At 36.3% G+C, this 18,739-nt stretch overlaps 3 protein-coding genes across 3 annotated transcripts; all 3 read left to right on the top strand.

The window, feature by feature from the left end:
- Positions 1-2,288: 2,288 nt before the first annotated feature.
- LOC125272763 (lecithin retinol acyltransferase-like) lies at positions 2,289-4,500 on the top strand. The gene is made up of 2 exons (XM_048197856.1): positions 2,289-2,959; positions 4,335-4,500. Exons 1-2 carry the CDS (start codon positions 2,291-2,293, stop codon positions 4,485-4,487), a joined length of 822 nt encoding a protein of 273 aa, XP_048053813.1. The 5' UTR covers positions 2,289-2,290; the 3' UTR covers positions 4,488-4,500.
- Positions 4,501-4,649: 149 nt separating this feature from the next.
- lratb.2 (lecithin retinol acyltransferase b, tandem duplicate 2) lies at positions 4,650-8,282 on the top strand. Its single transcript, XM_048197857.1, has 2 exons — positions 4,650-6,509; positions 7,827-8,282. The coding sequence occupies exons 1-2, from the start codon at positions 6,003-6,005 to the stop codon at positions 7,980-7,982; spliced, it is 663 nt and encodes a 220-aa protein (XP_048053814.1). The 5' UTR covers positions 4,650-6,002; the 3' UTR covers positions 7,983-8,282.
- Positions 8,283-8,511: 229 nt separating this feature from the next.
- Positions 8,512-17,241, top strand: rbm46 (RNA binding motif protein 46). The gene is made up of 6 exons (XM_048197855.1): positions 8,512-8,659; positions 9,287-9,453; positions 10,861-11,198; positions 11,396-11,525; positions 13,299-14,105; positions 16,647-17,241. Exons 2-6 carry the CDS (start codon positions 9,309-9,311, stop codon positions 16,838-16,840), a joined length of 1,614 nt encoding a protein of 537 aa, XP_048053812.1. The 5' UTR covers positions 8,512-8,659; positions 9,287-9,308; the 3' UTR covers positions 16,841-17,241.
- Positions 17,242-18,739: the final 1,498 nt, after the last annotated feature.

Here is an 18,739-nt window from a genome sequence, read left to right on the forward strand (position 1 = left end):
GTGATCAAAAGCAAGTGGTAGGCGAGACATGTGAAGAGTTCATTTGTCAACGGCCGACAGACGGATCCAGCAGTTCTTCATTGTGCGCATGCAGAGCTTCTTGGCTTCATCTCAATGCAACTGAGTGTCATTCACAACAAACGCATACACGGTCAAATAAACCGAAATCACTCTCCCTCAAAACTCGCACATTTATCACAAGCGCATTCAGCTGTCACATACAGACTTTGGGATGCTGGGGGACAAAACAGGGAAGGAAGATAAATGGCTTGTCATTTATCACCCGCTATCTTTCAGCGCTCCACTGCTGTTCAAACAAGCAGCAGCCTCGAGAGAGCACCAAGTAATCACCAATCCCTCAACATTCAGCTTTTGCCCTCACTGGGACACCTTTGTTACCACTATGACACGGATTTCTCCTCCTGTCCATCATCGCTCTCCCACTAAACTAAACCTCAGGGGGAGGGTGGCTTTTTGGGGCAGCTTTAATCCTTTCTATTATCTCCGAGTTAAGACTGTTTTGCATCATTTTGCTAAAACTTTACCTACTTAATGTCCCCTTAAGCTCAGTGTGGGTTTTATAAACTTTGCATTAAGGTTTGTATAGAGCTGGACTATTTACAAGACAATCAGTTGTTTTCATTCCATTGACACACTCTTAGGTAAGACCATTAGGTGCTATTGGCATTCATTAGTAGTGCTGCTGAACTCGCGGGGAATTTAATCTTTTTCTGTTTTGGAAATGTGATGGCTACATTTCTGGGGACTTTTAATAAAGTGCTGACATGTGCTCTGTCTGCACAGCCCACAAACTGGTCTATTGGTAAAAGGAGCTCTTGTTTGGTGCGGTCTGGGTGAATGTATTCAGGACTTTAATTACTGCCACATGGCATGAACCGGCTCTCAACTTCAAACCACCGTTGGCCAAACTTTCTGCTCTCACTTTTTCCACATTCATCTACCCTGCTCGTACCTACATCAGAGAAAATCCAGACGCTGACATCCAGACATTCGGTTGAACTAGTTTATTTGTTCATTTTCTAGCAATAGCCATAAGAATAGCCTAAATGATTCTTATACAACACATAATGTGTTTGTGTGCTGTGTACATATATATATATATATATATATATATATATATATATATATAAATAAATATAAATACACACACATACACGTATTTATTTAAGAAATATTTACATGTATATTTATAAATTATTTAAATTGTATGTGACCCTGGACCACAAAACCAGTCATAAGTAGCACAGGTATATTTGTAGCAATGGCCAACAATATATAGTATGAGTCAAAATTATCGATTTTCTTTTATGCCAAAAATCATTATGATATTAAGTAAAGATCATGTTCCATGAAGATATTTTCCTCAGTATTTTTTTTTTGCATATATATATATATATATATATATATATATATAGTCAAACCAAAAAAATTTTCAAACACCTTGAACATTTCATTCATTAATACAATTTATTCACTATAGTTTGAAAAAATGGTAATTAAATTTGACAAGATCTCCAAATTAAAATGTCAGAAAAATTTAAAAATTAAAAAACTTAATTATGTCAGATAACGCTTAAGCAAAACATGGTCAGGTCAAAGAGTCTGAATAATTTTTGGTTCCAAATTTGTATCAATTTTACTGGTAGTCCACTGAATTTTTGGGTATAATATGTCACAGTTTACTTTATTTTATATATATATATACACACACACACACACACAGGTTTTTGTGAATTGTGGGGACATTCCATAGGCGTAATGGTTTTTATACTGTACAAACTGTATTTTCTATCGCCCTACACCAACCCTACTCCTAAACCTACCCATCACAGGAAACTGCACATTTTTACTTTCTCAAAAAAAAACTCATTCTGTATGATTTATAAGCCTTTTGAAAAATGGGGACATGGGGTAATGTCCTCATAAGTAACCCTCTCCTTTTAATACCTATGTCTTACCTATGTCATTATACAAATTCCTGATATGTCACAAAAACGTGCACACACAAACACATATATATATGTATGTATGTATATATATATATATATATATATATATATATATATATATATATATATATATGAAAATGTCCAATGGTTTGTGTATTCATTCTACAAACTTTTACAATAGGTTAATAATAAAAATGCTGTTATTTTTCTGTATTATAAGCATTTCTGGAAGCACTTTGTTTACATGCCTATATTTTAACGTATATATAAGGTAAAATACAGTTAATCAGGTTTTTATTGCGCTATCATATTCTTTTTTTATGTTTACATTTTCACATCTCTTCAATAGCCCATCAATAATGGCCAATAGTCTTTCCGCTAACCCAGTGACGTCACGAGGACCGCTGCTCCTTAGAATAAAACGAAGCGGGGAAGTGAAGCCTGAGCAGCACTGCAAAATGTTAGATTCTCTTGCTTTACTGTTGGAGAAAACCTTCCTTCTTGCACATTTTAACTTTTTCAGTACAACTTCATCCAAACAAGAAAGATGCACAAAGCGTCGCGAGGAGAGCACTTTATCACTGCAGCGCGGAGATCTTTTGGAGGTTCCTCGCACTTTGTTCACTCATTTTGGCATTTATCTCGGTGACAACAAAGTTGCACACCTTATGCCTGACATACTGCCGGTTCTGACGAGCAACAAATCTCAAATTCAGAAAGTAGTGACGAACAAGAGATTGCTTCTCGGCGTGATCTACAAGTACGCATCAATACGCGTCGACACGGTGGAGGATTTTGCCTTCGGATCCCCTGTTTTGCTCAACACGATGGATACTACCCTGAGAAAACAGCCGCTGGCCGCTGAGGAGGTCGCCAGAAGAGCTGAAAAACTTATCGGTCATATTCCATATAGTCTTCTGTGGAATAACTGCGAACATTTTGTCACTTACTGCCGCTACGGGACAGCGGTCAGCCTGCAGACAGACAAGGTAAACGCGGTTGGCTTCCACCAGCACGTTTTTCTTTTGAATCGACGAGTGCATACTTCATATCAATGACCGCTAGATTAAAAGTTAATCATTAAATGTTGCCAATTTCTTGACTTTTCTTTTTTGCATGATACGCACATTTATGCACTAAGGTCTGTTTAAAATAGGGTTAGCAAGATCAATGTAAAAATAAAATGCAGAACTTTCTACATAGTCGATTAGAAAAAAGTTGGATACTATTTTATAAAACCTTATTTTTGCACAAACTTAATTCAAGGCTAAACTAAATTTTTGCAGCCTACACAGAAAAAAAGAAGATACAAGCTGTCACTGGGGCGGTCCCCTTTCAAAAGATACACCTTCATACCTCAAACATACCAAAAGTGTGCATATTAGTACCTAAATTATAAATATTAGAACCTTTTAAAGGGTACCGTCCCAGTGAAGGCTTTTGTACCATTTTTCTGAGAGTTTATATAGACTAAATAAACAAATAGCCTAAATAAATCAACATTGTTAATTTTTTAACCAAAAATATAGGTAGCCTACAGATAATTTTTTTCCACAGTCTTTAAGTTTTCTTATATGTTTAATGTGAACTAAAACATTACTTTTCATAAAAAAGTTAAAACGTTTTTTTTTTTTTTTAATTATTATTTAAAAAATCATCTCTACAGTTTTCTTGTCACATGACAACAAAATGGCTTCCTGCATTTTGTTTTCGTCACTCTGACTTTAGAGTTTGGCGAACGAACGTTTTTAATAAAGTGTTTCAATAATAGCATATTATGAAAGAAAATACATTCACTGTTATTTTGGAATAGCCTATAATTACAATTTTATTGAACAATATATGGCCTACGATCTACTTTTAACTTTAAGCCCCACACAAATATCAAATTGACTTTAAGTAAAAGTGGTGTAGCTTATCAGCTAATTTTCGTCCAATACATTTATATATATATATATATATATATATATATAGCCTATATATAGAGAGAGAGAGAGAGAGAGAGAGAGAGAGAGAGAGAGAGAGAGAGGCTAGTTCTACTAAAAGAAAGTGTTAGGCTACTAAAAGTTAGCATTGAAATCTTTCTCAGATTGGCACAGGGCTGCATGTTCCACCTCTTTAATTCCTTACTTCCATCTCCAGTGACAACGTATTTTCACGTCATTTGGCTGACCGAGAGCTTTTCGGAAAATCTGGGTCATTTTAGCGCAAAAAGAAACAACAGCTTCATTCAGTGGCAAGTGGGTTTGGGGAGTTACGCGCCCAGAAAAACATAGCAGCACCGTCCCAGATGCGAATGACAGTTTGTTTTTTGTTGGTTTTAGTGCTCTGAATCTCATCTATCCCATCTCTTTCATCCAACAGTTCTGTGAAAGTTTAAAATCAGTAATCCGGGACCAGAGGAGTGTTCTTCTGACCACTGTCATCGGAATGCTTTCCATGTTTTTTCTTGGAATAGCGCCGTCCACCGCACTTCCAACCTTTATCATTCCTTTCATCTTGTGGATGGCTGGATAAGAGACACTTCGAGTCTAAACACATATGAACTATTTAACATATCAAAAGTTTGTATTTTGTGCTGTATCATAGAATGTCACTGCAGCAATTGTTGACAATGACACTTTTATTTTTCTCCCGCTATATACATAACTTAATCTTTTCCATTGTTTTTACTTTCATATATTAACATTTTATTTTGTAAATTTTTATGACCTTTTTTTGAAAACGTACTGTACAATGTTAATAATAAATGTCAAATCAAATGGTAAAATGTCCTTTTATATGCTCTTGCCTGCTGAAATATTTTCTTTTCAGAGGTTCCACAAAGAGCCTTTTTAATATCCATGGAACATTTCCATTGCACAAAAGGTTCTTTAGTGGAAAAAGGGTCTTTAAATTAATAGCCTATAATGTTCTAAACACTAAGAAAGAAAAAATGTTCTTTTAAGAACTGAAATGTTCCCAACTTTTTTTCCAGGAGACCCCTATTTTTAACATTCAAAATCCTTAATGATTATATGTATTTTATCAGCTCCATGAATAATTCTGAATACATTATTATCCGAATTTAGATTTTTAGAATGAACATTAGCTTATTTTTCCATCAACCGCTAAAAAAATAAATACGCAAACAGCTTGAATGAAATGTAAATCCACTCTCTGACAGTAGATGGCGCTAACCTGCGCTATAAGTTATAAACACGAAGATGAAAACATATGAAATCAAATCTTCTCAATGCATTCAGTTCCCTTCAGAGATGCATTCATATAATTCATTCATACTTTAATTTATATAGCCTAAATTTGTAAATCCACTAAATTTGGAAACCTGCAAGATGCTGCGCCTGCATGAGAGACTGTTGCTAACTTTGTTTAATGCTGGACAGTATTTACAGAGTTTTTCAAATCCTGGTAATCAAATACGGTTTTAAATATTTAATATATAAAACATTAAACTGTAATACTAACCGTAGGGAATTGTATCGTGTGCCCGTAACCGTTACTTGTAACCCTCAAACTAGAGCTTCGCAATCAATTCAATTAGTTGATATTAATATTAACATTTACTAATAATTTTTTAGTGTTTGTTAACATTAGATATGCACTGTGAACATTAACATTTTGAATTCGCATAATGTAATATACTGCTCCTTGTTAGTTCATCTTTGTTAATGCATTAAAATGAGACCTTACCTCATTGAAAAGTGTTACCATTTTAGGAGAATTTTCTAACAAGCTGTTTGTTTTAAAGTCTTACATCGGCCTACGCAATCAGCAATACCTTTCTTTGTTCCAGAAATAGAAAACATAATGCAATTTCACCACAAAGGGTGAGAAAGTTGAATACAGTCTACAGAGTCATAACTATGCTTTGTTTGTTTCATTGGGCATGTGATGTACTTATTCTGGAGCTTTTACAGAAAAAAAGCCCTGGGTTTGTAATCCTCACGCCTCCTCCCCAGTCTGCCTCGAGTGGGATAAAGCCTGCAGGTGCCAGACCATCTATAGAAGCTCACCACATCTCCAGTGAGGATGTTTCCCCTACAGTTCCTCAGCCTGTTTAATATTGCTGTGGCCACAGTCTTTGAAGAAAAAAAGAAGAAGCAAGTGGTCCAACATGACACCTCCATCTACAAAAGAGGAGATCTGCTAGAGGTCCCTCGGACTCTCTTTACGCATTTCGGAATTTATCTGGGGAACAACCGCGTGGTTCACCTCATTCCTGATATCTTGCCAGTCTTGACCACAGACCAGAAGGCCATTGAGAAAATGGTGAATAACAACCGGTTGATTTTGGGTGTGATAGCAAAAAAAGCAAGTGTCCGTGTAGACTCAGTGGAGGACTTTGCATATGGATCAGAGATTCTGGTCAACCATATGGACAAGGTGTGCAGTCGGCCACCTTTCGCCAATGAGGAGGTGGCTAGACGAGCTGAGAAGCTCATGGGCTCCGTGGCTTACAGTCTGCTGTGGTACAACTGCGAGCATTACGTCATGTACTGCAGATACGGCACCAGCATGAGCTTTCAGACCTACCAGGTGAGATGTTTCAGAAGAGAGAGAGAGCAAAATCTGTGAAAATCAATCTATCAAAGAAAAAAGAAGTTATTTTCAAGCACTGTTGAAATAATTCATCTGAAGCTCTGTTTGTAAATCTCCAATATAATCAACATTATTAATATGCAGTACCAAATTAGACTTTCTTGGGTTGCTTTGGTATTTGTAAACATAAGACCATGCCAACGTGAATTTACGTAGTCTACAAGGACTTAGTAAGAAGGAGTCTTAAAATTCTTTAAGCATCTATAGTTCTTTGTTCCATCTCTCGCTCTGTTGCTACTTGAGCGTGAGGAGACTGAGAACACTTTTGCAAAAACATTGCATTGACTATTTACCAAAAACTCTTGAAATTAGGATAAAAATATATTAATCTGGATTGACGTGCTGACCAGCAGTGGCTGATGAACCTTGTAGGTTAAGAATGTGTTGCAACAGCACTAATTCCGTCAATCAAATGGGATTACACACAAAAAGCAGGTTAAGAAATGTAATGTGATTTAGAAATATAAATCACTTTATGTAAGACATTGTTGGTGAATGACAAAGTAGAAGAAGTAAAAGTGAATTGTCTGGAAATATTAAAGCACTCAATCAGATGTCTATAAGTGAACAATATGTATGAGTTGCATATAAGTATTTTTAAGTTCATATTTTATTGGTTCATTTGTTTTGAAATAAATATCTAAAAAAATCAGTCTATGATAACTGAAGTGGAAGAGGACAGGCTATTAGACCGTTAACATTAGAGGTGATTTATTCTATATTTATATGATTCAATTGCTCCAGCTGGTCTTGAGCACTAATGTTAATCTGCAGATTCCAGGGAACACTCAGTAATCTCTTTGAAACACTTTCGATACAGAGACAACATCTATTTTTCTTTGTTCAGTCTAAGAAAGATGACAATGTTCCAACAGCATGCATGACAAAACTAACCACTCTTCAACTATGCTGGAAGTATTATTTTGCCACAAGAATCTAAAATATAGGCTCATCAGAGGACAACTATTTTGTTTTTTGTTTTGTTAGGCTCTTCAAATGATTTCCAAATGGTTTTCCATTAAATGAAAATTAACCATGGAAATCATGAAATATGTGACAGTACTTTTGAAAAAATGATGCATTTATAACACCATGTAGGAAAATTCCACCAATGCAACAGAAAAGAAAAGCATTAATGTCACCTTAAGAGAGACTTAAGATCCTCAACTGACCTTTCTCATTTTTATGTTTTTAATTTAATTTAATTCCAATGCAAAATTCTTAACTTTGAAATTCTTGTTTTCTCCTCAACAGTTCTGCAAAGCTGTGCGCAAGATTGTGTGCAGCAAGACGAGTTCTCTTCTAAGTCTTCTGTTGTGCCTCTTCATTATGTTTTATCTGCAATCTGTGTCCATCTTTGTAATTTTACCTACATTTTTCATCCCCTCCACTATTTGGATGGCATCCTGAAGCTGTGTCAAACACAATTTGGTTAACTATCAGGAGACAACAGGATATTTTTTTTTTATCATTGTTCATTATTTAGTTCAACATAGTGCTTCATTACCCTAAAGCACATATTGAGCATTGAAAAAACAGGAAATTTAAGACTGATCGGGGCAAAGACCTTTTGATTAAACCCATGTAAACCCCTTTCCAGTACTGTCATGTTAATATACATCAGATAATTTATTTTCATACTGTTTGTTGTGACTTACAATACTGCCTTATCAGTATTAATTAAAGAACATTTATGTTTTTGTCTGTAAATGTTGTCTGTGTACCATTGATGTATATGTATTTAGAGCCTATTCGAAGCTGCTTCAAAGAACGCCATGGTATATATTTCGTAAAAGTAATAAATAAATAAATAAATGCCATACATTTTTTTTTATCGTAAACTATTCTTATTGTAAAAAATATCCCTGATTTTCCTTATAATTTTGATTCCCATGCACTTTTTTCCCTCTTGAATGTTAATCGCAAATGTAAGCGTGCAGAAACGCTCTGGCAGCTCATTGGTTGAAAACAGGATCGTCAGGTAAATAGTGTTTGACTCAACAACATCGAACCGTCGATCATCAAGTGTCACACAAAGTTATCCCCGTATTTTACGTTTCTTAATTCATTTACTGAGTGGCCAAAAGGTAAGAGCAGCGGTTTAACTGCATCTATATCATTATGAAGACTTCCAATGTCATTTTCTCGATAGCTGACGACAGAAGCGTGTCACACATTAATCACATTAAAATATTATTCACACGCAGCTTGGTATATAAAAATATATTCGACTAAATAATCTTGTTTTGGTCGACATTACAGGTTCCCGCTCGTTTAAATGGTTTGGCTTTTCTGTATCGTTGAATATGAACGTTTTACCTCAAAATCTTGACTTTTATATAATAGGTTTTATATAGTAGTGAATAATTAAATCAGTTTTATTGTTGTTTTCATAAATAAATGAAAGTTAAATTCGTATAAGAACGTATATTTTGTACTTTTGAACGTATATTTTATACTTGACAGCTCGATAGTTATGATGCTAATTGTGTTTGCTAGCTGAGCAAAGCTGCGTTCCTACGCGAGCCTTAAATCTCATACTCAATAAACGACATTTTATACAAATAAAAAAAAATAGACATTTGTGTGTAACACCTTAACGTTTTTCTACCTACTAACGTTACGTATCTACATATATACACGAAAGTTACGTCATTTAAACTATCAAATAAAAGGGCTTAAGTGTGATACCTGACAACGGTTTTCTTTGGTAGCGCTGTGTTTTCTGAAGGGATCATGGATGAAGGCAGCACCAGTCAACTATCTGAAAACATTAAGATGGACAGCTCTAAAGAAGCTGCTCTTTTATCCCTGATGGACAGGACAGGCTACAGCATGGTTCAGGAAAATGGACAGAGAAAGTTTGGTGGTCCACCTCCAGGTAATATGGAAACTGTATATACAAGACATCATCTAGGTTACATGAATACTTTATTTATGGGCCACACGGATGGGAATTACAGTAGCCAAATAGCTATTTAGGGATTATTTTAAGCACCTGATGTAGATAAATCAGCCTTTTTAAAAATCTCTGATTCCTGGGACAAAATGTGTATCCTCTCCACAAATGACTACAAACTTGCAATGAGCTTTATTCTGTTTCATTACAATTCAGTCATTTCAGTATAGAATAAATCTCCAGCCAATGCTTTTTCTTGCTTAAAGGATTAGTTCACTTTCTAATTAAAATTTCCTGATAATTTACTCACCCCCATGTCATCCAAAATGCTCATGTCTTTCTTTCTTCAGTCGAAAAGAAATTAAGGTTTTTGATGGAAACATTCCAGGATTTTTCTCCATATAGTGGACTTCAATGGAGCCCAAACGGCTGAAGGTCAAAATTACAGTTTCAGTGCAGCTTCAAAGCATTCTACACGATCCCAGACGAGGAATAAGGGTCTTATCTAGAGAAACCATTGCTCATTTTCTTAAAAAATAAATAAATAAATTATATAAGGTTAAACAATAAATGCTCATGTTGAACTAGCTCTCTTCTTCTTCTTCTCTATTTGAATTCCAGCAGTGTAGACGCTGCTAAGTGTATTACTGCCCTCCACAGGTCAAAGTTTGAACTAATTATTATATACTTGCACTAGCATATTGTTTATGACAATTTAGTTCAAACTTTGACCTGTGGAGGGCAGTAATACACTTAGCACTGTCTACACTGCTGGAATTCAAATAGAGAAGAAGAAAAGAGCTAGTTCAACATGAGCATTCATTGTTTAAACGTATAAAATTAGATTTTTTTTTTTAGAAAATGAGAGATGGTTTCTCTAGATAAGACCCTTATTTCTCGTCTGGGATCGCTGTAAACTGTAATTTTGACCTTTAACCGTTTGGGCTCCATTGAAGTCCACTATATGGAGAAAAATCCTGGAATGTTTTCATCAAAAACCTTAATTTCTTTTTGACTGAAGAAAGAAAGACATGAACATCTTGGATGACATGGGGGTGAGTAAATTATCAGGAAATTTTAATAAGAAAGTGAAATCACATATCATATTAATGAGGTAAAATGCCATTTCATGTTGTCTTTTACAGTTAACAATTAGATTGATTCATAACAATATGGTTTGTAAGTTATAAAGTTAAAATTGCTCCACTCCTTATGATGTATTATTAGCCTGTATCATAATTTACTATAAAATGTGCAATAATATTGCTGTAAAACATTACTGTAATAAAATTAAGGCTGAAATGCTATAATACAAAACCATTCAAACTTGACATTTTTAGTTTCATCAGATAGTGGCGTTCATAATAATAAACTAAAGTTATGTCTCAGGTTGGGAGGGCCCCCCTCCTCCACGAGGTTGTGAGGTCTTTGTGGGTAAAATCCCAAGAGACATGTATGAAGACGAGCTGGTACCTGTTTTTGAGCGAGCCGGTCGCATCTACGAATTCCGTCTGATGATGGAGTTCAGCGGGGAGAACCGTGGCTACGCCTTCGTCATGTACACCACGCGTGAGGGAGCACAACGAGCCATCCAGCTCCTTGACAACTACGAAATCCGCCCCGGAAAGTTCATAGGAGTATGTGTAAGTCTGGACAACTGTCGCCTTTTTATCGGCTCCATCCCGAAAGACAAGAAAAAGGAGGAGATCCAAGAAGAAATGATGAAGGTTAGTATATCACATGACTGCACACATTAGTAACTACACAGAACTGTTAAAACAGTATGACATGTTCACTAGCACCATCTTGTGAACAAAAAACCGGAAAGATATTGACTACATTTATTTGCATTACAGAAAGCATAATAAAACAGTCGGTTGTGATCTAATGTCTAGTCTTTTTTATATTGCAATTCTAAATCCAGGTGACTGAAGGGGTGGTGGATGTGATCGTGTATCCCAGTGCAATGGATAGGATGAAGAATCGTGGCTTTGCCTTTGTCGAGTATGAATCCCACAAGGCAGCGGCCATGGCTCGCAGGAAACTCATACCAGGTGCAAAAGCACAGTGGAAATATACAAAAAGATTTATTTGTGGTACTTGATATGGCAAGCATCATTATTTCGTTTGCTCCTACTTTCCTTTTTGGCCAAGCATGCCTCTTCCCCTCCAGCCAACTGGGTACATGCTAGTGTAGTATGTAATGACAATTTTTCACAATTCAGTCAATTCCCCTTTATTTTTTTTATAAATATTTTCTATGTGATTAAGTATAGACCTTATTAAGGAAGTAAAACAAGTGATTTTTGCTGATAATTCCAAGGAAAATTCAATGAAAAAACACACGTGATATTTTGTAAATAAAATAGTTTTATTTCAGACAGATAGGAATAAAGTGGCTGGAGAAGTACAGCAAAAATAGAAACATAATTTATTATAATGGGAGCAAATAATTTTTGATGCATCTGGACCTACTAGTGCCCACTGTAGACAGTGTTTCCGTTTTTTTATTTTTTTATTTAAAGAACAATAATTTCAACTCTTTTTCTCCTGGACATGAAACACATTTACAGTAAATACACTTGCAGTGGAAGCCTAGTAATCAAGCAGTCAGGACTGCAAATAAAAATATAAAATATGTTTATAAAATATATAAACTATCTCACTATTTTGAAAGTGTAACCACGGCTAGGCCCATTTTTTGCATTTTCAGTAAGGGTAAATCTGCAGAATTCTGCACAATGGATGTTAAAATGCGTTAAGTGAAAAGTACACTTCTGTTGGTAGCTGAAAACATTTAGCCGTTTTTATCACGCTTATGTTCGTTAAAGTGTTCGTTCTTTAAATAAATTTGTTTTTAGTTAGTTATTTGATGCTATAACATTTCCAGAACTGTTTATTTCACGACCACATAATGAGTTGTTCTGCAGTATTAACCCATTCTGCGTGAGTGTGGGTGGGACCTTGATATCGCGGCTCTACTTCTCGCTCACTACTGCGCAGACTTGGGCTCCAAGTTCACTATGCGCAGACTCGAGACTCACGATGTCAGCGCCATATTAGCACACTGGTGGCTTCACGTACTTCAATGGAAGAGAGTGAAGGTGCGTCGTACATCTTTTTTACAGTCTATGACACAGCCCAGCCTATGATAACTTTCATATTGGGAGATGTTAGCATGCATCAGGGAGGCGCTTTCAAAATGCGGGGTATTGAAATCGCTTTACTTTCCCTTTGACAATCACACGTACTCAGTATATAGGGAGCGGCGGTGCTGAGCACGCATTGTTACAAGATAAGATATTTGTCAGACGCTTAGGCTCTGTTGTGCAACGAATCTTTCTCCATGGTCTTGTCAGTCATCCCGTCACTTACTCTCGTCGCGTTATCAGTGAACTCTGATTCCTGCTGCACTACGTGTGCCCCTGCAGCTCGTGTTGGATGAGCCAGATGGAATTGACTGTTATCCAACTGAAATAAATGGTTTTTATTTCTATAAAAAGGAAAAGGATAGTGGAGGTGTAATATAAACGTAGCGGTGGCATGTTCTATCCTAATTTCACCTTTACACTCCGTCATGGCAATATCACAAGACAGCTTTTCACCTCGACGAGAAATCTTGTCACATTTTAATCTCGCGAGATCTCATGGCACAAGATCTCGTCACACCCCTAATAAATAAACATGCAAGATGCATGAGATTTATGTCATTTGATGAATGACAGATGTTTCAAAAGGGTCTGAGCATGACACTTCAACATTACACTTGTTGGAACTATTCACAAATACTTAACTTGCTGTGTGTCAATGTCAACTTGATGTTTCAGGAACATTTCAGTTGTGGGGTCACACCATCCAGGTTGACTGGGCAGAGCCTGAAAAGGAATTAGATGAGGAAACCATGCAGCGAGTGCGAGTCCTCTATGTTCGTAATCTCATGCTGAGCACCACGGAGGAGACGCTTCGCTCTGAGTTCTCACGCCTGAAGCCTGGCTCCGTGGAACGTGTTAAGAAGCTGACAGATTATGCCTTCATCCACTTCTATAACCGTGAGGATGCCCTAACCACTCTTGAGTCCATGAATGGGAAAGTTATTGATGGTTCGCCCATCGAGGTGACTCTTGCCAAGCCTGTCAGCAAAGACGGGAGCAGAAGATCCGGTCCACGAAGTAGCCACAATGGAGTGGCAGCTGCCGGAAACTACAGTGATTCCAACTTCTTGTTCCAAAGCAGAGATGATGTGACCATCAGCTTGGGAACAGGAGCAATGGGTGATGGGTTAAACGCACGCCCCCTCAGCCTGCCGCCTCACTTGGGCAGCCCGTATGCAGTGGACTTAGATCGCTGTGTGTATCCATTCCTACCAGGATCCACTTTGGTCCCAGTCAGCCTGAACACCTTGAAGCCCAGCCAGCTGAGCTCAGCTGTATCATTGCTGGATTACTACTGCCACAAGAATGACTGGTCTCTGCCGGAGTATCACCTCTACTCCCTGGCTGCACAGGAGGGGAAAATACTGCTCATCTACAAAGTAGTCATCAGCAGCACCAGGAGCAGCTTCATGCCTGATAAAGTCTGCACCATATTAGAGGACGCCAAGGAGCTTGCTGCTCAGAATGCACTCTGGAACCTGGGTTAGTTTCTCTCAGTTTTTCTCTGGTTTCTGTAGTTTTTGTTTCAGTACAGCATTTAAAGGAATACCAGGTTACATTGAACTTGAAATTAGGAGTGCACTGATATTAAATTTCTGGCCGATACATACAGTATAAGACAGGATTCGGCAACCTTATGGCACGCGGAAGGATAATCACAGAAGCGATTAAAAACTACTATCAGTAATTTTAAATGCATCACAAGTGAACATTATAAAGTACAATATGAAGAATGGATATTTCCTTTGAGATTTGCATTTAACATTAACATTTATTTACATTTAACAGTGTTATTAAATTATTAGTGTTTTTTTTATGAGCGTTAGATGAATAAATGAAAATGGGTGAAATGAGCATGTCACAATTACACTACCATTCAAAATTTTGGGGTCAGTAAGATTTTTAAAGAAATGAATACTTTTATTAAGCAAAGACAGTTGAATTGATCAAAAGTGACTTAAAATATTAGAATGATTTCTGAAGGATCATGTGACACTTATATAAATAAAATATATTAAAGGTGCCCTCGAATGAAAAATTGAATTTATCTTGGCATAGTTAAATAACAAGAGTTCAGTACATGGAAATGACATACAGTGAGTCTCAAACTCCATTGTTTCCTCCTTCTTATATAAATCTCATTTGTTTAAAAGACCTCCGAAGAACAGGCGAATCTCAACATAACACAGACTGTTACGTAACAGTCGGGGTGTACGCCCCCAATATTTGCATATGCCAGCCCATAAAAGGCATTACACAAGGGCAGCCAGTATTAACGTCTGGATGTGCACAACCAAATCATCAGACTAGGTAAGCAAGCAAGAACAATAGCGAAAAATGGCAGATGGAGCAATAATAACTGACATGATCCGTGATAGCATGATATTTTTAGTGATATTTGTAAACTGTCTTTCTAAATGTTTCGTTAGCATGTTGCTAATGTACTGTTAAATGTGGTTAAAGTTACCATCGGTTATTACTGTATTCACGGAGACAAGAGAGCCGTCGCTATTTTCATTTTTAAACACTTGCAGTCTGTATAATGCATAAACACAACTTCATTCTTTATAAATTTCTCCAACAGTGTAGCATTAGCCGTTAGCCACGGAGCACTATCAAACTCATTCAAAATCAGAAGTAAACAATATAACAGTATACAATACTCACATAATCCGCCGCATGCATGACAAACACTTTGTAAAGATCAATTTTGAGGGTTATATTAGCTGTGTAAACTTTGTTAAGGCACTGTTTAAGGCAAGCGTGAGCTCTGTGGGTGGAGAGCACGGATTTAAAGGGGCCGCAGCATAAAATCGGCGCGTTTATAATGATACCCCAAAATAGGCAGTTAAAAAAATTAATAAAAAAAATCTATGGGGTATTTTGAGCTGAAACTTCACAGACACATTCAGGGGACACCTTAGACTTATATTTCATCTTTTAAAAACATAATCTAGGGCACCTTTAAAGTAGAAAATGTTATTTTTGTGCAAGCAGCCTAGGTGTGCATAAGAAACTTCCTTCAAAAACATTAAAATCTTCAAAATCTCACCAATCCCCAACTTTTGAATGGTAGTGTAAATATCAAATATCAACTGATATATATATATATATATATATATATATATATATATATATATATATATATATATATCATAAATTGATTGTTATAGATAAATAAAATGTCTCTAATATTGACTAATAAGCCATATGGTACTGATATATTGTGCAAATACTTTCAGTATTACCAGGTACACGTTAAAGGGTTACTTCACCCAAAAATTACATTTCTGTCATTTATTACTCACCCTCATGTCGTTCCAAACCCGCAAGACCTTCGTTCATCTTCGGAACGTGACTACAGTGGTTCAACCTTAATGTTATAAAGCGATGAGAATACTTTTTGTGCGCAAAAACAAAACAAAAATAACGATTTTATTTAATATTTTGAAGTGTTGTCATACGCAGTTGACGTAGTGAAGGCAGTGCAGGCTTCCATGTTCTATGTCTGAACGCCGGCTCATTATTGGCCAACGTGTTCACGTGAGCAGCACGACGCATGCATGTGATGCTGACGCAGGAGCAGGCCAGTACTGAGTAGGCATTCAGGCGTAGAACACGAAAGCCTGTACTGCGTTTAGTGAACATCAACTGCGTATGACAACAGTGCAAATTGTTAAATAAAGTTCTTATTTTTGTTTTGTTTTTGCACACAAAAATAATTTTTGTCACTTCATAACATTAAGGTTGAACCACTGTAGTCATGTTGACTATTTTAACGATGCCTTTACTACTTCTCTGGACTTCGAATGTGGTAATTTCTTTGCTTTCTATATGGCAAAGAAAAAGTACCTCTCGGATAAAGAAACCTCTTGGATTTCATCAAAAATATCTGAATTTGTGTTCTGAAGAAGAACAAAGGTCTTACGGGTTTGAAACGACATGAGGGTTCATTTTTGGTGAACCAACCCTTTAAATGTTGTGTTTTCTATGTGTGTTTGTGTGTGTGTTTTCATATAACAGATTGCTCTATCAGTTCCCCCGGCTCCCCAGTGAATGTTTCTTCTCCTGCACCTTCTGGCTCTGGTTTCCTGTCCTTTGGATGCAGGTCTCTGCCTTACCCAGCATACCCCATGGCCTCCATCTCACCTCCCCTACCCATCTCCTGCTCCTCTGCCCAGAGACTTTTCATTCCCAACCAGTCATCCTTCCTGTAGTTAAGACATCCAGTATCTAAGAAGTTACTTTTATTTGCAGTGTGTTTCTTAAAAGTTCATATCCTTTAATGTCGTTTTTATTGTTTCACAGACTTTTTGGTTTACTGCTGTTTAAAAAAAAAGATTTTTTTCCATGTATATACTATAACTTTTAAGCCACTGTTGTTGTTTCTTTAGCTGTGTAATTTATATATACTGTTTGGGTGTTTATTTCCCTTTTTTATTCTTCAGAAGTTTTTTTACTTGCATTAGAAACAGTGTTTGAATAGAAACAAAAGATATAAACTGTTAAAAGTAGCAAAAAACAGATGCATCTTCTTAATATTGGAATAGTGAGTAGGTAATGTTGCACGTTCAACTTTGTGTTACATTCCCCTGGCAGATTAAATTTCATAAATTCATTTTGATTGTTTATTTATTTATTATGGATTTAAAGAGAATGTTTTCATAATGCTAAAATGACCAACAATGCTCAAACATTATAACAACCTAGTCAAACATGTCACTACATTTATTTAGTACATTAAAGGTGCACTTTTTTTTTGTCCTTGGCCTATTTGGCAGTCGTCCTCAATTTATATGCTAGGTATATGAATACCTAGCGACATAGATGCAGTGTCATGCAAAAGCAAAACCATGTCTGGCTTCATAATGCAACCAGCTCCATGTTATATAAAACAGCTTTTATTAGTCTTTTATCATTTTAAAACTTTTTAAAGATTTCTTTGTGCAATACTTTTGAGCAGTTTTAAGACATTTGAAGTATATTTAATGTAATTATTTATGACTCAGATATTATTTGATTAAGGCAATTAAACCAAGTAAATATCCAAAAAGTACTGAATAATACATCCAAGGGCAATTAAGTTTTATGCATACAAAATGAAATGGACTCTGACACAAGGATTCAGGCTAAATTAATTTTATTTAGCATAAAAAGTAATAATATCCAATGACTAAGATAAAAAAATACAATTAAGTTTGTGCAAATTATATAACTAACTTAAAACATTGTGCACGTGGTGACAATTCAGTATAATTGTGTGTCAAGCTCCTTGCTTAACTCAGTGCTGTCTAGTTGTTTTTCAGTAATTGGATAGCCTCTGCTATGCTCTGTAACAATTTTAGATCACCTTAGTCAGGAACTTTTAAGAAGTAGCTTAAATTGGCTATGGAGATACTGTCTGTTGTGCTGTGCTGGGGCCTTTCTCCCGGGTCTTGCTGCTCACAGAATGGGCCGAGGCTTAGCAGGACCACTCCAGTGATTTTTAATGAGATTTTTGATGCTTTGGAGGCAGTTTATCTTCATAACAGTGAGAAATGCAAACCAGTATGGAGGACGAAAGGGAGAAACACAGAATACTCTCAATATAGGAGCTGTAGAAGGTTTGTAAGATGTTTTTAGGACACAAAATTAGTTTTTAAAATATAGCAATTAGTGTACTGTTTTACTTACTTTTTTATTATTATTATTTTTTATCAATTTACCATATAGGACAGTACAGAGAGAGAGAGAGACAGGAAAGTGGTGGGATTTGGAAGTGCAGACTGGACCTGAACCTTCATTGCATTAATTCTGCATTGGGTCAAGTGTGTGTATTTGAAATATTTAATTATAAATGGATTTTACTTTGAAGTTTTTCTAGGAATGTGTTGTACATATTGCATTACCACCTCTGTGCCGCCTCTGTTTTTATTGACTCCAACAAAGGACCAGTGGGACTGGCATCCATGAAGTACACTAGATAAGCAGATGTTTGAAGGAGCTCAGGGGACGTCTATGACTCCAAATCAGGCATGTGGCTGCAATTTTTTATTTTTTTAATTCAGTTGGGACATTTCAAACATAAAGCATTTTTATTATTTCCTTTTTTAGGAAAGGCAGAACAGGGTTTGCTG

This window comes from Megalobrama amblycephala, linkage group LG7 (assembly GCF_018812025.1).
Source record: "Megalobrama amblycephala isolate DHTTF-2021 linkage group LG7, ASM1881202v1, whole genome shotgun sequence".
NCBI lineage: Eukaryota > Metazoa > Chordata > Actinopteri > Cypriniformes > Xenocyprididae > Megalobrama > Megalobrama amblycephala.